Here is a 26125-nt window from a genome sequence, read left to right as displayed (position 1 = left end):
TTCAAGCACACAGAACATTCAAGTCCAAGTTCAAGTAGAAACATATTCATGAACCTTTACACAAGAGAGTGAAAGATGCACAAAACCAAAGTCAGCAATATTAGGCTATGTCAAGTTGGCCTGTATGTGAAAGACAATCCTAGAGTTGAAGGCATGGACAACAATCAGTGATGTCACTGCCTATCTGACCCATACAGGACCTTAGGAAGAGATATACCTCACTTCAACATCAGTTCCCTTTGGAAGCCCACCCCATCCCACTAAAAGAGAAAAACTTCAAAAACTTAAAATCAAGAGAAAACATTGAAAATAATCTGGTACAGAGAATCTGATCTTGCAGGGATTCAAATCACTGGTACATCAGAAGCAGAATTTTCACTCAAATATATTTATACCAAAGATAGTCAGATAATTTCTGAGCAAACATATGGTAATAAGAGCTGCTATGTAGAACATTTTGTATCAACAACAAAACTTTTGAACTACACTGTTAGCTAAGAGCTGCTATGTTGTGAACTATAAATCAAATGAAAAGACAGAAATAATGCCCCCTGTTGAACTCCAATGCAGAACATTTCGCATCCAACACAAAACTATTCAACTGCACTCTTTAAGCTATTTATAATTGAAACTTGCTACGAACATGGTTAGCAGAGAAAAAAGATATTCCTGAAATAATATATGCCAACTTAGTGTTCTAGTGATGCTTTTCAAAGAAATTCATGCACATCCTCTGTCTATTTCAGAACACAGTGGTTGCCACGGTTTCTGTTGCCATGGTTGCAGTTGCCATGTGACCCAGCAAAGTCCTCACCTATCCAGGGTGTGGTTCAATATCATCATAAACATAACAACATTAATTAATAGTCAACAGCAGTCTACAAAATAATTTCTACTTATAAAAATATCACATCAATAAAGTCGGACACTATTTGAAATATTCTGACAATATGTTCAAAACACAGAAAGCTACATGATAAATCGGGATTCTACTCAAGTTTACATGGGTACATTGTAAAGAAAAGATTTATCTCACCCCTTTCATTGCTTATTTTTGCAATTCTGTATAAAATTATGCATGAGAGAAATGAACAACTCATTCCATACACTTCAGTATCAAGTGAATTAAATGTCCATTCTATTTTATTTTTAGCCTAAATGGGTGAGTGAGTGAGTGAGCTTAATTTCACGCCACACTCAGCAATATTCAAGCTATATGGAGGTGGTCAGTATATAATTGAGTCTGGCCCAGACAATCCAGTGATCAACATCATGAGCATCAATATAAGTGATTGGCATACAATGACATGTCAACCAAGTCAGCGAGTCTGACCACTCATTCCTGTTAGTCGTCTCTTACGACAAGCATGGGTTAGTGACGATCAATTCTAATCTGGATCTTCACGGGTCTTAGCCTAAATGGAAAACTTATATAGATAATGATGTAACTTCTGAAACAAAGTCATTGACAGGGATGGCAACAGGAAAATCTATTTTCAGCTGAAAACTTAATATTGTGTTAACAAATGGGGAGTTAAAATTGATCAATTTGAAATATAATTGGCAGAAATCCGTGGATCAGCGGAAAATTGCCATCCCTGCATTGACGAAAACAGGTGAAGGGTATTTATGATGAAAGAATGGAGATTTAATAGCACTGAATACATACAGATGAGTGAGGATGTCCAAATACATCAGCTGTAACTCTTCCATAAAAAAACCCAATTTGATTTCAGCTCCATTTCATAAATGAAATAATTATGCCATGCCTTTCAAGCAGCTTCATACAATATTTGTCAAAACTCAAACATAATTCTCATTGGTTCTCCGGCAAATGCTTTTCAAGATTGATGCATTGTTTTTACAATTAGAAAACTGGATATATAGTTGACAAATCTAATCATTTGATTCTGAATCACACACATGAAAATTTCTTTTCAAGAATGTTCCTCTATGCCAGAGAACCAAGACAATGCTAGCTTCAATGTACATCATAAAATGTACCACTTAAAAATATTACTCAAGACAAAAATACAAATTCTGTGACAAAGACAAAGAATAAAAAAAACCACATTCTTGAAAAAGCTAATGTTATCAATATTATGCAAAACCACTACAAAATGACATTTCACATAACAAACAAATACAGAAAAGTTGATAAGTACATCTTGTTCAGTAAATATATTCAGGATGGAAAATTCAACACATTTAATTTACACTTAACAATTGAAAATAATATTTCCACAAAATGTCATCATGCAGTGCACACTTTAATGGTGATCCGAGTTTCTTTCAGAGACTAGTAGTAACACTTTCTAGACAATTCCTGTTTAAAGACACACAATTCAGGAGTTGTGTCTTTGGGATCTAATCATAACTGACAGACCACAAAAAATTCATCAGTAAAACACAACTTCACTCTTTATCTCGTGCAAACTGTGGCCATTTTAGTAAGGGGAGATAATCCCCACACAACCTGAACACTGGTTTAAAAAGATTTTGACAATGACAGTTGCTACAGTGAAAACATGAAGCTGGTTCATTTCACATCATTTCCCCCCTTAAAATATTTCCCATCAGCTGACATACCAGACTGAAACTTCGATGAAAAATATATGTTTAGTGCTTTTCAACATTATTCAATCTGTACCAAAATATCAGATTTTTTGTCTTCCTGTCCCTGTAAACAGATGATGAAATTCGTTTAGTTATCTTGTCCACTGAGTTTGCCCTCTTTAAACAAGACATAAATGTTTTCTACAGTTATATTTTCTTTCGTTTTTATTCAGTTTCAATTCGTAGCACAACTGAAGCCTGAATTAAGTTCTGAATTAAAGACCTTGATTGCTACAAGTCAAGGAAGGCTACAATCATTGGACACTTACCTACACGTCCTCAGCGAAATTTTGTCATCTTGGGATAGTGGACTAGCTGGAATTTAGAAGACAGTGTAAAGTTTTCACAACTTACACGTATGAAAAATATTGTTATCAAGATGTGAAGGAATCCAGCTACATTCATCTCTCACACACCACTTCTAAACTTGTCTACATTCCAAAACAATTTGCTCCAATTTCTGACATTCCAACAACACATTCTTATAAGAGTGTGGAAACATGCATTCAGTAAGTGATATCTACTTGTGGTAATCCTAGCATTAAGACAGTGGACTATGATTCTGATGAGATGAGAATCACTGTATAAGTTCAGGGCAAAATTCCACAAAGTGACCTTAGCGCTATGATACTTGTGAACTCCCTATCTTAGTATAGAGAGTGAGTGAGTATGGCTGCTTTAGCAATATTCCGGTAATATTACAACAGGGGACACCAGAAATAGGATTAACACGGACCTACTACAGTTGATAACTTTGTGGAACAACACCCTGAATCTAAACAAAGCAATCTTGGCATGAAAATTTGATTTAAATAGACTCTAACATTTGTGCAGCTGACTGGTAATTTATTATGTGGTGATGGGGGTGTTAAAAGTATGACAGTCTCTTGGGTAGAATAACTAACATGAGGATAGGACAAAATATGTCAGATATCATGGGGAAGGCATGCATAAATATAATTTTTTAAAGTACATGAGTGCATCAAAAACTTCAAACAATCCCCATCCCTGTAAGCAATTACCAGTCCTAAATATCCACATGGCTCCAATTATATAATATACAGGTGAGTCCAAGATGTTTGCTGGAGACAAAGCAACAGTACATTCAGAGTTCCAAACGTTAACAAACATTCTCTGAAGGAAAGACACAATTTGGGGTAACCAGCAACACATTATTTTCAAACCATGCCTATTGAATGATTTATTTTGGGGGCTAAAAAATGAGGGAAAATATTTTTTGTTGGTATATTCATGAGGTTTTTCTTTTAAACAACAATCCAGGCTCTCCCTAGAATATGACATGGTCGGTACCTTCTACTAGTCATGGGGCTAAGATTGCTCTTGCACAACATCTAGTGTCCCATTTTACATCACAATCATAGCTCTTAGACTATCTTTGTCACATTCTTCAACATTGGCTTATGACAGTTGTAGCTAAGATCGTTCTGCAGAATGGGGTGTTGGAGATGATGAATCATTGTTTCCTACTTTAATGAGTATCATATACTGTTGTTTGTTCTTCTGAGGTAGGTACAAGGTTCACACATTTATACATGGTACACATATTATGCTGTCACTCAGAATACAATATAAGGTCATGAGGGCAGGTTTAAAACACAACAACCTAATCCAACAGAAACCGTGTTTACTTTGTAAATTAAACTCACAGAACCAAATTAAAGACACATGATTCTCTGCTGCTTCCTCATATCCTTTTCACTCTATTTGTGCCCTTAGTCCAATAAAGAGCCTTGTCATGGAAAGATCTTCAGTCTTACCACTGAAATGTGATTAGAGTCACCTGCCCTTGCCATGTAATATGATGATGTATGGCAATCTTGATAAAGACAAGACTTGATGTATGGAACAGATCTTCAGTCTTACCAATGAAATGTGATTAGAGTTACCTCCCCATTGCCATGTAATGGAAATCTAGGAAAAGACCGACATTATGTATGGAACAGATCTTCAGTCTTACCACTGAAATGTGATTAGAGTTACCTTCCCTTGCCATGTGTTGCAAAACAGGTAAAGACTTGATGTATGGACAGATCTTCAGTCTTACCACTGAAATGTAATTAGAGTTACCTCCCCTTGCCATGTGTGGCAAAACAGGTAAAGACTTGATGTATGGACAGATCTTCAGTCTTACCACTGAAATGCAATTAGAGTTACCTCCCCTTGTCGTTTAACGTCAATCTAGATAAAGACAAGACTTGATGTATGGAACAGAGAAGGATGTTTGCAGGATGACCTATCTCTCACAGGGGTTCTTGTTAAGGATCAGTTTGTGCAGGTCCAGTGATTGAGAGAACATGATTTCTAAGTAACAACACTGAACAACAAAGTCAACACAGAGATACAAGTCATGATGTCAACATGAACACAAACAGTGCATAGCTAAAAGTGTAGAGTAATTGGCCTCGTAAAATATAACTGACATGATATGCTTCAAGCCGTCATAAAAGACAACAATGTTGAAATTACGCAGTGCATGAATATGGTTTACACTGCTTTCCGCAATATTCCAGCAATATCACAGCAGAGAACACCAATAGAGACTTCACACATAAAACTCATGTAAGCATCAAACCTGGGTTTTCCAGCATAGTGAGTAAACACTTTAACCACTAGGCTACCTCACCATCCTGAAGGATACAGATCTTGAGCTCCTTTCAACAAAAACAACCACTACTTAATTACTAAATGATAAAAATATATTAATCACTCAACATTCAATTAAGTATGATGTATATCTCAAAGTGACTGAAAAGAGAACATATTCACAAATTCAATCAAGATCTTCGCCTTCTCTTCCAGACTGCACATTATTTCATATTCATACCTAATGAATAAGAAAAGTCAAAGAGCAAAATACATGTCTGTGTTAAAATAGCTCAGAAATCTAATGTATCAAATATATACAAAATTCATAAATGATAAATAGAATAAATAAATTACAAAAATTACAGAAATTCTAAAACATAAACCTTCTGACAGTGATAATGGTGTATTAGCATAAGTAGATACAGTGATTAAAATAATATTTATGATGTTTATTGTTGCCAGTGGAGAGTGGTATTGTGCTGTAAAGGAGACATGTTTCACAACAGGAAGAATTCATCATAAAATGCTTAAACTTTCTGTTATCTTCAACCAGTCACATTCTCATAAAATATATTTCACACACATGCTTTATCAGAGGCAGACATACAATCACAACTTAAGCATTTATAAGACATTGAACTAAATCAGCACATATCCCACAGGCAGCATAAGTTTCTCACATCAAAATTTTTAATTTAATAATATATGGATCAACCCTCAAAAGGAAAGAATTCCTGTCCCATCTTGTATATCGCAGCTACCTACTTTGTCTTAACTTTTCAGAAAAATCAGAGAAATGAGCGAGGTTAAATGTTTGATTGTCGTAACTGTAAATAGGATTTAATGCAAAATAACACACATATTGATACCTTGTTATAAACACTGTCATAAATCTAGTGAAAATGTTCAACCCCACACCCTCTCCCGGTCTGATTCTGTTTGAAAATAAACATTATATTGTATCACAGAGTCCAAGTTGTAGCTTATCACAGGCAGTGCCACATCCAGGGGCCATAACTCTTGTCCTGCATTTCTTCACAAACAAGCACCTGTTGTAAGGATATGTCCTGGCATTTGTTACTGTGGAAATGATGATCACAGTTTTGACTAGACATTCCTTCACACAACGCTTGCCATCTTTCTTGTCATGAACTGGTCACTTCATCACTTATGGAACTTGGCTAAAATAAACTTAATGTCAGATTGTACTTTTATATTCTTTCCCATGTTGTGAGATGAAGAAATCATATCACAGTTTCGCAAATTGCCATTTCCTTTGGAGCACTATCTGATTGTTTTTCAGTGCAATTCTCTTTTTTGTGTTTCTCAAACTCGGACTTCTCCTGAGTGCTTTACTTAAATGCTTCTGGCATCTGTTGATTCCTGATATCATTGGTCAGTGTCCGGTGATTAAACATGATTAACATGACTTCCACTTCTAGTCTAGCTTTGCTGTGAAATAATCACAGGATATCTAGCGACAACTGTTCCCAGGCTCAGCTCATATGTTGTAGTGCATTTTTCACAAGGCTTTCAACCTTCATCGCATCCCAAGGTGCCGTGAACACAAGGCACAGAACCAAACACAGTTCAGCCAACTAATCACAAGAGTTACTTCCCTTTGATTCTCTTGTTACAAGGGCCGCCTCCGACATTAAGGCAGGACAAGCTCAGTCCTGTTCACCTCAGCTCTCTCCGCCCTGACCACTAAAACAAGATGGCAGCCTCCATGACCGTGTGCCCCCGTGAACTCTAAGAGCTAGCCAGTCGTCCATGTTGGGCACACTGCAGATGTCTGACTCATCACCACAGTCACAGGTGCCTCCCTCGGCCTTGCTGGTGCTGCTCTGAGGGCTGATGACATCAGAGCTGTACTCGCAACCTACACAGACAGAGGTTAGGACTGTTATCTTGATTTAAACCATCAGTTGACTCACAGCCAGGAATTACTGAACATTATGAACATGAATTTTTAAATAAGTCTATTATAACACTGTTTACGTCAAGAGTCTAGACGTGGAATCAATGAGCCAGAATTAACAAATTCTCATGATTAGTCTAATACTTTCTACAGCGTGAGATACCAGGCACCTTTGCTTCACTAGAATCTACAGCCACAGAAGCAGCTTGGGTTGTATACTCCCTAAGGAGCTGAGAATGAGATCGAGTGCAGATTGACCTGGGTAAGAAGTGAGTGAGGGAGAGGTGGGGGGACACCAGAACCAGGGTAAGAATAGTGTAGTGCATTAAGCATGCCTCTATTTGGTGTGGTATTATAGCATACTATATAATGGGACGATGACAGTGATGATGATGGGATGATGATGATGATGATGATGATGATGATGATGATGATGATGATGATGATTATTATTAATCTGACCCTAAAACAACAAGTGTCTGTGCATATGTACACAACATCCATTTAGCAGGTGCACTGGCAAATACACAAGCATAAAAAATGATCTTAAATAGAAATGCAGAATTCTTATGTCTGTGTTTGCATAGCCTGTATTGTGAGACACATACTGATATTAAGTGAGTGAGTGAGTGAATTTCCTTTTATGCTGCACTCAGCAATATTCCAGCTATATGGCGGCAATCTGTAAATAATCCAGTCTGGACCAGACAATCCAGTGATCAACAGCATGAGGGTCATTCTACGCAATTGGGATACAATGGCATGTGTCAACCAAGTCAGCGAGCCTGACCACAAGGGGTGACACTGTAATACCTTGATTTCGCACAATCTGATTATTGAAACGTTATACAGAGGATTCATCACCAGTAATTTTTGATATGGGAAATATCAACCAAGCATTAGTTAATCAGTACTTGCCAAGTCTTTGCAGAGTCAAATACAATTAATGGGACAGGGTTGTAAATTTCAGAATTAAACAGAATGAGTGATGAATTCCATTTATCTATTTATTCACTATTTCCCTTTTAGGCCAGACCAATTTTATTTCTTGTTTTACAGATTTTTGTCCTCAGAAAACCTAAAGGCAGGAGGAGAAAAAATATAAAATATAAATCACCAGTCAAAGTAATATTCCTTTTAAACATAAAGTATTTTATTTTTGGCAATTTATGAAGTGTATATGGAGGAAAAAACAATCTAAAAAATACCTTTTTGTAAGTTTACATTTTTGGCCAATAAAAACATGAGGATTTTATTTTTTGAGCGGGGAAAATGAGTTGTTATTTTTTCTTATTCTTGAAAAAAACGATCGGCAGATCCGTAAACAAGAAATAATATTGGTCTGGCTTTAAGAAATAAATGTATCAAAATTATCATCAGACACTTGTTGACATAATATACAAATATTGTGCATAGTGACACATTTCCATTGCCATGTAAACCCCAAAACAACCTGTTAACTCATTTTGGGTATATTCAAAAAAGAAAAAAAATGGTTTCTCGAATTATTTTTTAAAATCTTTGAAAAGAGTTGCAAGGTAACAATGAACCTTTAATAACGATTCTGTCATTTGGTTATATCTCTGGTATAATTTCACTGATTATTTAGCTTATTCTTGTGATCTAATTTGCATATTTAATTTGCATACTTAGGTCATTGGAGTATGACATACATGAGCTCATGTCAAGGATAAATGCTTTAATAAACTGTTAGATGATGATAGGATATTTATATAACGCACATATCCACGCAACTAGTACACGCTCAAGGCTCTTGAGTATTCCCTTGATCAACGGATGTCTTTTTTTTTCTGGTATTCTTTTAACCATCTCAACTCCTTGGGGAGTATTCAACTCATGCAGCCTGGTCGGCGCAGCGAGTTATCACACAGCCTCATCCTCACAAGGTATCATAGACATATATAACCCACTTCATCATACAAACAAATATTAACATTGTTAATTTACCAATTGTCTAAGGTCAATTAATCAATATTCCAAGATCTACAAGCCAGAGTTCTGAAAGCTACAAGCGAATGACTTGAAAGCTACATGCCAGTGTTCCCAGCAACAAGCAATGAGTTACAAGCAAGTGTTTTGGGAGTTACGAGTGTGGGATCGACAAGCTAATCTTTCATCTACATGCTGATTTTTTAGCTTACAAGGGAGTCACATGCAAGTATTTCAAAGTTTAGGTTTGTGTTCAAAAAGGATTAACGTTTTACTGGCAGGGCAAAGAACAGTGACTCTTCAGCATGAAAGGTATCAGAAGGACCAAGGAGGCAGGGCCATTGCAAGCCCATATTTCCTATAGGGAGAAGGGTGTGCAGAAGGACGTTCATATAGAAGGTTGTTTGTGGGTAGGTGGGGGTTATAGGTGGGGGAGTATAGGTGGGGGATATAGGTGGGGATATAGGAAGGTGCGTAGCAGAATCATGACTGACTATAGTTTATATAGTACAGTGAAACCTGCCAACACAGGCACCTGTCTAATCCGGCACACTGTCCAAACCGGCATAAAGTTTTGGTCCCATCATTTTACAACGATATTAGGATAATTAAAACATTGTCTAATCCGTCACCTGTTTATTTGTATTCCAGCACGACTTTCCCGTCCAACAAGCAATTTTAACTGTAATTAACACTGTCTAAACCGGCATGGGTATGAGCAGTCCAATCAAGGACCCATAATCCAATACATTAATTAATCCTCTTGGCACGCTAGATAATCAGGAAGTAGTGATTGCACGGTGAATCAAACGCTCGTATGATTACCGTGGTTATGCTTTATAAACACTGGGGGATTGCATTAACTGTTTAAGTGAGTGACATGTGTCAGAGAGTAAATAAATAGGGATTGGTTTTATTGGCTGCTCAGTCATTTTGTGTGTCCTGAAGGCTAGACCTAAGCTGGAGTTAACACTTGTTACAAAAATTCAGCTTATCAACGACTTTGATCCTCTTCCTCGGCCCTCTCAAAAAGAACTTGCAGTTAAATATCAAAATGGCAGGCAGACATATTGAAATGATTGTCACTGTCTAACCCCGCACCCTGTCTAAACTGGCATTTTATTTCGGTCCCGTTGGGTGCCGGTTTAGACAGGTTTCACTGTAGGTTGTTTATGGTAGGTAGGGATATAGGAGGGCATGCAGCAGGAACAGTGCAGATTATACTTCAACAGGAGGCAGTTTGTTCATAGGTGGGTGTGTGTGTTTGTGTGTGTGTGTGTGTGTGTGTGTAACAGGAAGGGTGTGCAGCAGGAACAGTGCAGATTATACTTTATACAGGAGGCAGTTTGTGGATAGGTGGGGGGTGGGGGTACAGGAAGGTGTGCAGCAGGAACAGTGCAGATTATACTTTATACAGGAGGCAGTTTGTGGATGGGTGGGGGTGGGGGTACAGGATAGGTGTGCAGCAGGAACAGTGCAGATTATACTTTATACAGGAGGTAGTTTGTTGACAGGTGGGGGTGGGGGTACAGGAAGGTGTGCAGCAGGAACAGTGCAGATTATACTTTATACAGGAGGTAGGTTGTTGACAGGTGGGGGATTATTATACAGGGGGGTGGGGGTGGATAGGAAGGGGTGCAGCAGGAACATTGCAGATTATATTATACTTATACAGGAGGCAGTTTGTGGATAGGTGGGGGGTGGGGGTATAGGAAGGTGTGCAGCAGGAACAGTGCAGATTATACTTTATACAGGAGGCAGTTTGTGGATAGGTGGGGGTGGGGGTATAGGAAGGTGTGCAGGAGGAACAGGCAGATTATACTTTATACAGGAGGCAGTTTGTGGATAGGTGGGGGTGGGGGTATAGGAAGGTGTGCAGCAGGAACAGTGCAGATTATACTTTATACAGGAGGCAGTTTGTGGATAGGTGGGGGTGGGGGGTATAGGAAGGTGTGCAGCAGGAACAGTGCAGATTATACTTTATACAGGAGGCAGTTTGTGGATAGGTGGGGTGGGGGGTATAGGAAGGTGTGCAGCAGGAACAGTGCAGATTATACTTTATACAGGAGGCAGTTTGTGGATAGGTGGGGGTGGGGGGTATAGGAAGGGTGCAGCAGGAACAGTGCAGATTATACTTTATACAGGAGGCAGTTTGTGGATAGGTGGGGGGGGAGTATAGGAAGGTGTGCAGCAGGAACAGTGCAGATTATACTTTATACAGGAGGCAGTTTGTGGATAGGTGGGGGTGGGGGTATAGGAAGGTGTGCAGCAGGAACAGTGGACAGGAGGGGGATACACAGATTATACTTTATACAGGAGGAGGCAGTTTTGTGGATAGGATGGGGGGTGGGGGGTATAGGAAGGCATGCAGCAGGAACAGTGCAGATTATACTTTATACAGGAGGCAGTTTGTGGATAGGTGGGGGTGGGGGTATAGGAAGGCGTGCAGCAGGAACAGTGCAGATTATACTTTATACAGGAGGTAGTTTGTGGATAGGTGGGGGTGGGGGTATAGGAAGGCATGCAGCAGGAACAGTGCAGATTATACTTTATACAGGAGGTAGTTTGTGGATAGGTGGGGGTGAGGGAGTATAGGAAGGCATGCAGCAGGAACAGTGCAGATTATACTTTATACAGGAGGCAGTTTGTGGATAGGTGGGGTGGGGGAGTACAGGAAGGTGTGCAGCAGGAACAGTGCAGATTATACTTTATACAGGAGGCAGTTTGTGGATAGGTGTGGGGGTGGGGGTATAGGAAGGTGTGCAGCAGGAACAGTGCAGATTATACTTTATACAGGAGGCAGTTTGTGGATAGGTGGGGGTGGGGGTATAGGAAGGTGTGCAGCAGGAACAGTGCAGATTATACTTTATACAGGAGGCAGTTTTTGTGGATGGATAGGTGGGGTGGGGGTATAGGAAGGCAGTGCAGCAGGAACAGTGCAGATTATACTTTATACAGGAGGCAGTTTGTGGATAGGTGGGGGTGGGGTATAGGAAGGTGTGCAGCAGGAACAGTGCAGATTATACTTTATACAGGAGGCAGTTTGTGGGATGGGTGGGGGTGGGGGTATAGGAAGGTGTGCAGCAGGAACAGTGCAGATTATACTTTATACAGGAGGCAGTTTGTGGATAGGTGGGGGTGGGGTGGGGTGGGGTTATAGGAAGTGGGGTATAGGAAGGGTGTGCAGCAGGAACAGTGCAGATTATACTTTACACAGGAGGCAGTTTGTGGATGGGTGGGGGTGGGGGTATAGGAAGGTGTGCAGCAGGAACAGTGCAGATTATACTTTATACAGGAGGCAGTTTGTGGATAGGTGTGGGTGGGGGTACAGGAAGGTGTGCAGCAGGAACAGTGCAGATTATACTTTATACAGGAGGCAGTTTGTGGATAGGTGGGGGTGGGGGATATAGGAAGGGGTGCAGCAGGAACAGTGCAGATTATACTTTATACAGGAGGCAGTTTGTGGATAGGTGGGCGGGGGGGGGTATAGGAGGGCATGCAGCAGGAACAGTGCAGATTATACTTTATACAGGAGGCAGTTTGTGGATAGGTGTGGGTGGGGGTGAGGGTATAGGAAGGCGTGCAGCAGGACCATTGCTGACTACAGTTCCACATACTTAAGCACTCACTGAGGTCCTCTGCTGAACAGTCTCGTAGGCGGCTTGCCGTACGTTTCTTTGGCTGCTTCTTTAAAATAAGGACAATACCATTCAGAAACTTGAAGATGGACAGGTCAAGGACACTCTGTTTGACCTCTGGGTTAGCTATGGCGCTACCAATCCAAGACTTGAGGAAAGTGAAGTCAATACCAAGTTGTTGGGCACCAGGAACACTGAAACACAACATTTCTTAGTAAAGTCAAAGTTGTCGCAGGCCTGTAGTCACTGAGATTTTTTCTTTCACAACAGGCTGTAAATACAGCTAACACCACGAACATTAATCTACATCACTGAGATACAATAATTATTATTTATTTATCATTACTATAGGTTGTGATCCCATACAGGAAAGGTAACCAAGATCCCATGAATACAAAGGGGTGGATGCCACTAAGGCTTCAAAGACTAATGGCATTTCTGGCATTTAACCAAAGGAAGAAAGGAATAATCATTACAGTTCACTTTTCGAAACTCTTGTATTCCACCAAGTTCTTGCAGACTTATTCTCTACTTGAAGTCTCCTTTCCATGGGAATAGAAAAGATATTAGAATACAGATAGCTGATTCCTATACACATCTTGTAGAACTGTTCAAAATGTAAATTCAGTATTGGCAAATGAATCATCAAAGAAAGTTTTATTGAATAAACTTAATAAAATACATTTCTTACATTTACTTTAGAATTGGCCATGCTTAGAGAGGAACAATACTGTTCTCATCAAAGTTAGCAACAGTTTTCTGAACTTTCCTTCTTTTTTAATGCTTCACTCAGCAATATTCTAGCTATATGATGACGTTCTATAGAAGTTCAAGTGTGGACCAGACATTCAAGTGATTGACATCATGAGCATCAAGCTAAGCTGTTTGGATGCACTGGCATGCATCAACCACCAATACTTGGACCACCAAACAGATCCTGGTTGCATGTTACTATATTATTATTGTATACGATATTTATATAGCGCACATATACAGGCAACTAGTGCTTGCTCAAGGCACTGGTATTTTTTCCCTCGATCATTGGATGTCAATCTCAACGGCACATCGTGTTATCAAGCTCAACTCCCTGGGAAGTATACAACTCTTGCAGCCACTAGGCGCACCAAGTTATTGTGGCTTTCTCATCCAATAACACAATATATTGGTCACGGTAACCACCTGATCACTAACAGTCAGAACTTTCGTAAACTAATAAACAGACATTTCTTTCCTGTAGGCTTTGCTTTTAACGTCCATATATTAAAACTAAGATCAACTTACAAATTATGTTAAGAGACTGGTTTGGGCCAGTGGACTGAAAGCTTGTTGCAAAGACTGCATAACATTCAAATCTAAACGCAAAGCTCAAATCTGCATGATAAAGTCATGTGATGCTTAATTCTAAGATTCTAAGGTCAAGGCCTACATCGAAAGGAAAAGTGAAACCAAGATTGAAATAGGTAGCCACACAACACCAAAATGTTATTCAACACTAATTACATAATGATCCCTTTCCCCAATACTTTATGTATGGTCAAGTCAAGCTGTTGACTATCCAATATAGTCCTAAAACAAGTTATGGAACATCTGCTTCTCTTATATCATTTGTCGTTTGATTAGTAGTGAAAAGTTTAGCTCTTATCTTAATGCTTGTGAAACAATTGGAAAAAATGTTTATGTTTGTTATCATGAGAACAAAATCAGCAGCTGACCGACACAAATTCCTTTTTCTCGTCTCTGTTATTTAATCTAGAATAATTTTTATCAACTGTTTTACATAAAATTAAATACACAAATGCATCTCTTTACAGTGCTGTTTCCAGTCATTTGCATCCAGGGGAGCACAAAACAGAAAATGACAGCCCTTTTCAATCCCCTGGGATTTTTTCAATGATACATATGTTGACTACCTGAATTTGATCTTTTCCTTCAGGATGAGGTTTGTCCATGCTTCACAAATGGCCACAGTTGCCATGGAGATGACACTGAGCTGAGAAGGCAGGTTGAGTTTACTGACTCCATCAATGACTGGTTCCAAGATGGCCTCCAACACCTGCTCCACGTACAGATTCGCTGACACAGGTGCTTCTACAAAGGTCAAGGTCAGATGAGATATACAACTGCAGCAATAGGTTAAGACATCAAATGAAGACAAAAAAAAATTCAAAAGGATTCATGTAAAGGCCAAATAGGTGGGTTTCGTTTACAGGACAAGGGTTATGAATGTCTTTTCGGTGGCACGGTCAAAGGTGCTGCAATTCGCGGAGAGAGGGGTACCACTATCATCCAGCCTGAACAAACAGTAGATGCTCTGAGACAGCAGCCGCTGTCACCTTGAAAGTTCTGTAGAGGCTGGATAACAAGTACTGCTGGTCGATTAATGCAAGTGTGGCAAGATGACATCCTTACCATGTCAGATTGCTCACAGGCCTAACCTCTTTGGTCATGTGGACAAGGTGTCTGATATCAGATCGGTAATCCATGGTTGGAATCCCAGCATATTTTATGGCTGCTACACAAGTGTTGTGACTGATGCACGGAATGATTACCCATCTATGTGTGGCTTGTGTACATACCTAGGGCAGTCTTTCTTCTCCACTGTTTACCCAATGGCATTGTATCTCGGAAGTAGTCTGATGCAATCTTTCCACACTTCTCAGAAAACAGCTTCATTGATGCTCCACAGAGACTCTGACACAACAAATATTGCAAATAATTGTTTTTGTGAGAACAAAATCAACAGAATCCTTTTTTGTCTCTGCTATTTAATCTAGGCCAATTTAATAAATGTTTTCATAAATACACAATGCCATTTAGAAAGTAGCTGCGGGGGCTGAGTTGGTTAGGCAGGTGATTTTGTGTGCTGGCGATTAGGTGCCTGACTCTGAGGGTGTGGGTTTGAATCCTAGATAGGACTCAAACCAACAAAAGTACTAGAATCTGCACTTTACTGAGAAAGTGTGATCCCAAATATAACATTAGTTAAAAATGGTTTCATAATTCCAGTTATTCAAACAATTAAATTTTTTTAACAAGGCTTGACCTCTTTGCACCCTCACCTGCAGCTGGGCATTGATCTCCGTTAGTTGATTACAGGTCTGTGAGATCTGTCCTCCTGACAGAAGATCGAGAGTGGAGTTCTGGGTGATCCCGGACTGGGTCAGGTTCTCCAGGTAGTACAGAACCTGCTTGGTCTCATCCACTAGCATCTGCAGGACGAAAGGACCATCCGTCAATAATCTGACATTGTGCACGATGCAGGATACACAAGAGAGAGATTTCTTATTAATTCACTTTGAACTTCATTCGAAACAGACAACTTTACAAAGTTAAAGAACATCCCAAATGTTTCCTAACTACAGTGATATGAAAGAGTGAGGTGTTCTGTAACTGATTCAAAGTATATGAGTAGCATATATCAGAGTGATTCAGCTTTGATGCAACACATGGGAACAGGGATGGTATGACAGAACAAAGATCATAATATAGTTGTTGAATGGCGTATAGAACTGATATACATAATGGCTAGAACATATCAACTTCTTTCTTTTGAGGGACATGATGTTTCGGAGTATATTCTTACTCTTTCATCAGGTGAATGATGGTGGTGGTGGAATTGGGTTTAACGTCGTGCTTGAGAATATTTCGCTCATATGACTACGTGCATGCGTGTGTATGTGTATGTGCGGCTGCTTGTACTAGCCCAGACTTAAGCTGGTTTTATAGTGTTAGCCCACTGAGATACCATGCCGCAGTGAAGCATGAATACTCCACTCAGACACATTATACTGACTCCGAGTCGACCAGTCCTTGTTGTACCCATTTTGCCGAGCGCCAGGCAGGGACCAACAAGTACTATATTTTAACATCTTTTTGGTATGACGCGGTCGGGGATCGAATAGCGACCTTCCGCTCTCCGGGCGGAGGCTCAAACCACTACACCACAGAGGTGGTCCTAGGTGAATGAAGAAGTTGACATCCATAACTCCTGCCTTTACACATCATAATGAAAGAAACCCTGGGCTTGAAACCAATGACCATCAAGCTCTGGCAGAGCCACTGAATGACAATGCACAGCTTTACATAGTGACAATCAACAAGAAGAGGTGAAGTTCAACCTGATCACCTCACAAAATACACTGACTGAACAAATCTTCAAAAACAAAAACAACAAAATCAAATGTAGATTAATATAATTTCAATAATCCTGGGGATTCCAGGAAAGCTCTCCAGTAACCTATAACTGATGAAAGAGACAACTACACAGATGGTCCGACAATGGGAGGTTACTCTCTCTGACCTCAGGTCATTGTACCCAAACAGCTTAGGACAATGCTCATTATATCAATCATGGTTTGTCTATTCCATTATTGATGATAGAATACTGTAGGTTCTTGGATTTAGCTGTGTTATTCAACTGCAAACAGCACTCAAAAACATTACTGTAAACAGATAACATGGTTACATTACATAAGTAATGAACATGTAAACTTGTTCTCATTGACCCCAAAGTGATGTCTTCTGCCTAAATTCACCTCCAACAAAATTGAAAATTACCAATTTATACTTAGTACAAACAGGTCAGACAAGAAGCAAAATTGGATTAAAAATGACACAAGAAAATGCGCTGTATGTCTTCATTAAGCCTAAAGTTAAAGGTCCACCAAGCATTCTCATTGAAGTTATTGTAAATTGGTATAATCAGCTGCTTGCTGACATACCACTTACCAATAATCATTCACATATTTAGAGCCACGAAAGTTGCAAAAGTGCTGATGCAGCAGTAATGCCATTTGTTCACTAACTCACCTTGAGGTCAGTGTGTGTGATAAGGAGGAACACGCTGACCGACCAGGAAGCCAGGAACTGATGTGTCTTGACCATGCACCAGCTGTGTGCAGCCCGACACGTCATCAGGACACGCAGACAGATGCCCGCCACAAGCGACAAGTCCACGTCTTGTCTCACAAGCAAACTTGACGAATCTGCAGACACAGGAACAATATCTTAATGGAGTACATCTTCTCTATGAACAATATGACTGACTGAGTATGGTTTTACGCCGCTTTTAGCAATATCCCTGCAATATCACGGCGGAGGACACCAGAAATGAGCTTCACACATTGTGCCCATGTGGGGAATCGAACCCGGGTCTTCCGAGTGACGAGCGAAAGCTTAAACCATTAGGCTACCACACCGCCCCGATGAACAATATGAAGAACAGTGAGTGAGTATGATTTTATGCGGCTTTAAGCAATTTCCAGCAATATCACGGTGGGGGGGGGGGACACCAGAAATGAGCTTCACACATTGTGCCCATGTGGGGAATCGAACCCAGATCTTCGGAGTGACGAGCGAACGCCTTAACCATTAGGCTACCCTACGGCCCCGATGAACAATATGAAGAACAGTGAGTATGATTTTAAGCCGCTTTTAGCAATATCTAGCAATATCATGGCGGCGGACACCAGTTATGGGCTTCATACATTGTGTGAAGAAACACAATCATATAAAGCTTGGATTTTACTGCTGAACATTGTATCAGTACATTTCATGATTTTAACAACTTTTGACAGGACAATCTTGTGTATCTCCTTCACATTTGGTAATATCTGACAATCAGTAAATATCCTAGAAATTCAACTGATGTGAAACCCTGTGAATCTCCTACAAAATTAAACATTGTTCTGTGAACTATAACGACTAATCCTAGACAAAGTGAATTACATTTTAGTTCGCATCATAATGAAGGTGATGACAAAGCTGTTGGTTATTTTTCTTCGAACAAGTCTGCCAGATGGAACATTGTGAAACTGAACAGGCCCAGTAACTTATGAAGCTATATCAGTATCCCTGAAGAGACAGGTGCCCCGCAGTAGCTGTCAACAAGAGGGAGTCTCCCCTTAGTTCTGTTGCAAGACTGTCATCAGTGAGAAGCCTCTCTGTACTAAACTGTACCCATGAAGGTCCAGGTTAGAATTGGTCTTCTGTAACCCATGCTTGTCGTAAGAGGAGACTAACAGGATCGGGTGGTCAGGCTCGCTGACTTGGTTGACACATGTCAGTGTATCCCAACTGCGTAGATTGATGCTGATGCTGTTGATTACTTGATTGTCTGGTCCAGACTAGATTGTTTACAGACCACTGCCATATAGATAGAATATTGCCGAGTGTGGCAACCAACCAACCAACCAACCAACCAACTAACTGTGCTATGCACCAGTCAATAATTGTCAAAGGAGTTATAGAAATGATACCCTACCTGTTCTGGTGATGCCGAGGTCCCGCCACACCTCCTGGATGAGGCTGTACATGGGCTTGAAGGTGTCTCGCAGGAGCATCCCGGTCCTGGTGCTGTACTCCCCGTCCATCAGGGGGCAGGGGTAGCACTTGTCCGTCCCCTGGGAGCTGATGGCACTCGTCAGGTCTGTAACAGGAACAGAATCAAGTTAGACAGCTCTTAAAGTGCAATTCTGCAACATTAGTGAGTATGGTTTAATGCCTCTTTTAGCAATATTCCAGCAATATTGTGGTGGGGAACACCAGAAATGGGCTTCACACATTGTTTCCATGTGAGGAATCGAACCACGGTCTTTGGCTTGACGAGCGAATGCTTTAACCACTAGGCTACCGCACCACCCTTCCAAAAGACTAACAGGTCAGTGGTTCGAACCATTGGTGCCCCATACCAACAGATACTAAGGAAAGTACTTGGTACCCTACCTATTAGTTGGCATTAAAGGATAAAACAAAAACAATCACTGCAGAGTCAGTATACGAAGTCTGAGTGGGGATCTGTTTTACAGAATTACAAAATGAACTGGTTTCTAAGTGGGCTCAGATTAAAAAACAGTAATTAGCAATTGAGTGAGTATGGTTTTACGCAATATTCCAGCAATATCACGTCGGGACACACCAGAAATTCACTTTGTGGGGAATCACCCTCAAAAAAAATTGGAATAAGTCTGAACAAGTCACCAATGCAGTCACCCACACACACACACTCGACAATCCAGCTGCATGGTATGGTTGTTCATCTAATTTACTTCTTACCTCATTTCAATTACTGCTTTACTTCTATTGCGTCATAAAACCTATTTAAACCAGTCTTAACAAAAGCAGACAGGGTTATTCAGATGCACCAGGTAACACCATCGTGTGAGGTGCCGCTGATACACAAGCCAAGACTTCCCGTAAATCCTGGCATACCGTCTATTCAAAACTGCCATCTTTTTATAATTAAAAACACTTTCAATTTAAAATGAAAATTGGACAAGTAACGGGACTATAAAAATTGTATGGTTTCTATTTTAGACAAACTGCTTTCGTTTCAGTATCAAGTTACTACCTTAAGGAATATCTACGTTGAGATATTTTGACAAGTAGGCAGGTATCTCAAGGATTTATGGTACACCCTCCACCCACACAATGTTTACCCCCTGTAGACAAGCCTCACTTCAATTACAGTAAGGATGTACGTCAACATGAAACAGGTGATTAACACATACCACTGTGTTTGTATGCCATAGTACTTAACAGTGTTGATGGTTGTAAGCAGGCACAGAAATTAAAGCAGTTAGCCCTGAACTAATTTCTGTTTTCACACGTGGCAAGTTTTCTCGACTTGTAAGAACTTCTTACTATCTTGTTTATACTGTTTACTGATAGCTTAAAACAACATCGCTGGTGTATGGAGTACAGTCGTGACTGAAACATGTTCTCTCGAGGTCTCAATCATGTGGGAATCTCGCAATAATTTACTGTACACTGTACAACACTGTACATAAACAACTCCTTTGAGTGGCATTTTAGAAGTTGGGAAGTACAATATAGAACAAACTTTATGGATAACAACTTCTTTTTATTCGTGAGTGCGACGTTTCGATGCAGATTCTTGTACCGTTGTCAAGCGACAACGGTACAAGAATCTACATCAGCTTGACAACGGTACAAGAATCTGCATCGAAACGTCGCACTCACGAATAAAAAGAAGTTGTTATCCATAAAGTTTGTTCTATATTGTACATAAACATACTGACTTTCTCTGCAAGATGTGTCCGAATTCACTACTAGTGCCTTGTGAGATTCTGACTGCCTCATAATATAAATGCTCAGTTGACATTGAGCACATTCATGTCAAAGAATCTATTTCAAATGGCCCAATTAGAATTGAGCTTACAGTTTTTCACAAAACAATTAGTCATAGTTCTGAAAATAACTAAGAGCTTTCTCTATCAAATTGCTCCAGAACACCCACCCACAAGTTATGTTTGTAAAAGTGATAGGTATCTGCCTGAATTTCAATGTGTTACATATAAGAAAGAATCCATGTGAAACGTCCTGTGTATGACTAACATTACTTGTGAGTGGTGATTCTAGAGAGTAAACTGTATGTCCCATTTGATTGTTTATATCTCTCAGAATGATGCTCCTTAACCTATACAATATTTCAAATATTACCTGAAATACTCAAGTTAGTGAAATCCAAAACACTGATCTAAAAACAGATGTCACCCTGACTTGAGCAGCTCCAGTTGAAATCCCTATTTCAATCCCTATTTATGGACTGACCACAATATCCCAAAATGTCATTCGTCAAATATTTCATGACAACAAAGTTAATATGCAAATTTATTGCCTTTCTATCCTATGCATAGACTAAAAACTTTGATAAAAGTGACTGAAAAAATCTCATTGTCAAACAAACGAAAGAATATTTATATGACAATGGTTGATCTAAGGTCATACCATTACAGATTAACTACAGTATATTTTCAACATGTTACAAACATGAATCTCTTCCACAAGATAAGCAGCCATTTCATGTCCAAGAGCCATTAGGACTCACACCCACTCAGTGTCCTAAAGCACTGTAGTTACAGACCCTTGTATTCAATAACATCACTACAAAGTATTACAAGGACGGACTCTCCCAGTACTGTCTTGCTTACAAGTGGTTTGTGACCTGACCCAGAGACACGTCCACAAAGCACTCTATCTATTTACATAGATAAAACTAAATCCCCTCTTGCCAATCCTTTATATATGTACTGCATACCTGCCTCTCAAAAGTTCTTGAGAAGGAAGTAAGATATATGACTGTAGATAAGCCGATCTCATATATAAGCCAAGGTCCTAACTTGAAAGGTCCCTTAAAATCAGCATCAAAATGGTTTGTTTCATACATAAGCCGAAACACCAACCTTCGTTCATCTTCCCTCCGTGATTAGTCTTCATAAATAGAGTGTCAACGAATTCATATTGAATTACGGAAGTAAAGCCTGTTGCTTCACTATCTAGTAATAAAACATCTTTGCACATCTGGACTTACTTTCGTAATCTAGTTTATTAATTTTAGTCAAAATATCATTCAATAATGTTCATATTTATTGCCATGAAATCAGTATCCCTCCATAACACACTACTTTTGTTTACCTTTTACAAAACAACCACAATCATATTGCAGCCAATCATGCCTTGAATATATATTCTGACATACTATTAACAATAAAATGAGGTATGTACCACATAACAACATTTATCCAGCCTCATGTAAGAATGTCGACTTTTGATTGGTTCACGTGACTCTGATAAAATACCATGTATACCCGTCACGATCCGCGAGCAGTGAGTACAAATGTCATATTATCCCGCCACGCCTCGGTGACCACGCGAAGTGAGAAAAGTGTGCATCGCCAAGCCTTTAGTAACGTGCGCTGCATTGAGGTCAATCGATCAGCTGTTGTCAACATTGCAGCAAGGAAACGTTTTGCCACAACAACTGAGAATGAAATTGAAGCAAAACGTTCTAACGTTGTTCCAAGGAACACCAAAGGGCCAATGACATTGCAGCAAAATTATTAAGGGACTACTTGACAGAAAAAGAAATAGACCCTAACTTTGAACATTACATTGATTTAGTAAACACAATCGGCTAGATAAATGCGTTAACACATCGTGTTGAGGGAAATACAGGGTTTTATCAGTCCCGAGTAAGAATATAGAATATAGAACAAACTTTATGGATAACAACTTCTTTTAATTCGTGAGTGCGACGTTTCGATACAGATTCTTGTACCGTTGTCAAGCATAATGGAACATGAAGAAGGGGGAAGTATATATATACTGGATTTAACAATGTAACATAGAAAACAACATAATTAACATAATTGGCTAGGCAGAAAGCTGATGAAGCCAGAGAGTAGACAAAGGACAGGCGTGGAAGCCAATGATGTACAAATAATAATGAGATGTTTATACAGCAGAGTTTATACAGTAGATTGGGCTTGGTGGATGAGTGCATCATAAGCGGATGGAATGAAGTATCCTTGGTCTCGGTTGATGGTGGGCTTTTGGCGTTTGATGTGGATGGCTTCAGTTACTCGGGACTGATAAAACCCTGTATTTCCCTCGACACAATGTGATAACTTATAATATATGGAACACAAATAGTTAGGAATCATGATTATTTTCATGTACAATTGTTAGGTGAAGATTGAGCCCACAAATTTAGAATAATTTTTCTTTTGAATATTTCTTCAGTGTACACGATGTTTCAATTTAACAGAAATTTGTTAAAAGTGTGTGGTATTTCATGTTTCCATTTTAAACATTTTGAAGAGCAATGCTGTCTAGGTTTAATTATAATAATAGAAAATATACTACTCAAAAGAATCCAAGGAACAGTGGTAATTTTGGGTTAGAAGTTTTTAGTTAATATTCCAGAAAATTTACAGAGATTGGGTGCAAAATAATGATGCCATCTGATCGACAACTGCTAATGGTTTAAAGGTCACATTATGTTAGGACGATAAACTGATAGAATTTTGAAGGGTTTTGAGTTGGAAGTTAGACATTTTCACGCATTTTTGAGTTGCAAACTGAGGCTTCCATAGGTCTTATTCTCTCAAATACACCCAAACCTGCTAGTGCAAATCTCTCTGTACATCATGCACAAATTTCCCTTATAAGCAACGTTTGGAACACAGATCAATCTCATGTTGAAAACCAAGCCTCAACGTCGCCGTCTAAGCATTGTTGACAGGGGGAGAGCTATTGGGTGGATCTAGGAGGGTATTGCCATACGTGAGGCGGCAAGAAGACTTTGTTTCTGCAATGAATTGACCTTAGCCACCAATAAAATTTGTTTTCATCGCATCATATGTGTTTTCTTTATAATAAAAATCTAGGTGTTCCTTGGATTTTTTTGAGTAGTATAGATCGGAAACAATTCACCTTTGACAAAACCAACGAGAGTAGCCTCCCTTGAAACAGATATGCTTGAACTTGAACCCAATGTTACCCATAGTTTGACTTTCGAAAGCATGCTCAGATCTCAGCTAAATGAAATACCGGTATATAAACGAAATCTTGCTATTCCCTCTGAATGATTAAGTACTGACAAGTGCAGAGTATGAAAAGCCAATCCGTGGTGTTAACATTTCCTATAATAAAATTGTTGAAATATTGATACACCCAGCATGAAAAACACACAGAAGAATATTTGAGATTAACGGCCTTCCACTTTTTGATGCTAGCTGAATATTTGGGTCAATGTAATTTCATGTTATTGGCAGTAAGCCCATAGATAATTTCAAGGACCAATCAATACCAGTCAAGAATTATCTCTGGACTTTGGGGATTACTGAGAGAACATTCTGTGCTCATTTAAAGTGAGAAGACTTGTGGGTGGGTTTATCCTTGGAGCCGGCTGTCAGATCATACATGGATATATAGCATCATATTTCATTATGACACTCCATGTTGGACACATTCCAATTAGTCTATGAAGGCAAATGAAATGGGAGTCTCAGCTATTTCACCTTGAGGTTACATCTGTGTTGAAGTTCAACACACACATGGACATGTTGACATAGTACACACACACATGCATGCATGCCCACATGCACATGCGTGCACCCACAGACAGACAGACAGACAGACAGACAGACAGATTTATTTCAGTAACAGGCCTCCGGCCAAGGATACATACATTGATGATTTGTTTCCTTGGGCAAGATCATTTACCTATTTTCTGTGACTTAAAATATTTCTGACATAGTATAAGTATACTGAGAAAAACAAATGAAGGATCACAGGAAAATTCAAGTGTTCCTATATTACTTTCCAGTTTTCATCACCAGCTTTGAATAGCGCTGTGGGAGGAAATCTTGGAATAAATATAGGAACAATACCATGAAGTGGTGTTCCCTTATTTGTTTCCCTCAGTATATATACCAATATATAGGGTTATTTTTCTGAATTAAAGAAACCAAAGTGTAACTAGTATATGGTTTCATAAAACACACGTTTAGTAACATATCTGTCTCTTAGTCAAGTTAGTGTTGAGTAAGATTCACAGATAAAAAGTACCCGGGTTCAATTCCCAACATGGATACAATGTGTGAAGCCCATTTCTGGTGTCGCCCGCTATGATATTGCAGGAATATTGATAAAAGTGGCGTACAACTGGAGAGCCTCACAATACCCTGTCACTTTTAGGAGCTTGAGAAGCACATTCAAATTGTGGGGACCACCAATCAATGCTGGCACAATCTCTTTCACTTTCAGGAAGTAAATATTGTGGCTTCTTGCAACTAGTCAGTTACCATTCAGCATCATATTTGTAAACATGATTAACTGGTAAAACTTGTTTACCTAATCAGTCTCAACATGCACCAGAAGATTTGATCCCATAATCTCCTGTGAACTGAGCAAACATAGTTCCTGTAATTCTTACCTGGGATAGAAATGCGGAAGATGTTCAGGAGTGCCCTTTGGAATTTAGGAGTGCCAACAAAACAGAACTTTTGATGATTTCAATCCATCTCCAAACCTTGTGAGTGTAATTTCAACAGTACCATGAGCTTGGTATTTAGCATCATGCAGTTGTAATTTAGAAAGTTGGCACGCCATACTCAATTTCTAAATCCTCAAGTTTATTTCATGAATGCTACTGTGTGGTAAGTGCTGCAAGATCTCACCATTTTCCATTTATTTGCCAAGTTTTCCTGCATGAAAGTCAGGGTTGTATGTAAAAAACGTTTTTGTAAAATCAAGTGGTTCTCTTGCAAGACATTGAAGCTTGACGAACCTGTATTGTGTGTTCCATTTAATTTTATCCATGTCATTCTACTACAAGGAATTTCTAACCTACCCATCATTCAGTGTCTGCTTGCACTAGTCCCACCTGATGCCAGTCTCACAGTAAAGACCCATTGAGATACCTTGCCACAGTTTCAACATGAATAACCCACACTAAAACACCTGACACTGCGCCGAGTTGTCCTTACGTTATCTCCTCCTCGTCAAGCACCAGGAAGGGCAACAAGAAGTACCATCTTTTCACATCTTACTACACATCAAGGAGATCACCCTGAACTAGAGGAAAATG

General features: G+C 39.4%; 1 protein-coding gene across 3 annotated transcripts in view; it reads right to left on the bottom strand.

Moving 5' to 3' along the window:
• Positions 1–1339: 1339 nt before the first annotated feature.
• LOC124275651 overlaps positions 1340–26125 on the bottom strand; it is a 105996-nt gene continuing 81210 nt past the window's right edge. The window contains exons 5-12 of one of the 3 annotated variants that reach the window (XR_006898329.1): positions 18995–19159; positions 17542–17717; positions 15792–15941; positions 15309–15423; positions 14643–14820; positions 12712–12926; positions 4792–7105; positions 1340–4704 (exon numbers count right to left, since the gene is read on the bottom strand). Coding sequence is in view for 2 of the 3 variants with exons in the window: in XM_046711262.1 (XP_046567218.1) it covers positions 6909–7105; positions 12712–12926; positions 14643–14820; positions 15309–15423; positions 15792–15941; positions 17542–17717; positions 18995–19159 (1196 nt within the window). In the remaining variant the exon portion in view is untranslated. Of the gene's footprint in view, positions 7106–12711; positions 12927–14642; positions 14821–15308; positions 15424–15791; positions 15942–17541; positions 17718–18994; positions 19160–26125 lie in introns of all 3 variants that reach the window. The other 2 variants (XM_046711262.1, XM_046711263.1) reach the window with 2 other exon arrangements.

This window comes from Haliotis rubra, unplaced genomic scaffold (genome assembly GCF_003918875.1).
Source record: "Haliotis rubra isolate DU_JTF1 unplaced genomic scaffold, ASM391887v1 Scf200, whole genome shotgun sequence".
NCBI classification, from domain to species: domain Eukaryota; kingdom Metazoa; phylum Mollusca; class Gastropoda; order Lepetellida; family Haliotidae; genus Haliotis; species Haliotis rubra.
The sequence above is the reverse complement of the archived record's forward strand: the minus strand, read 5'-3'. Positions and strand labels throughout refer to the sequence as shown.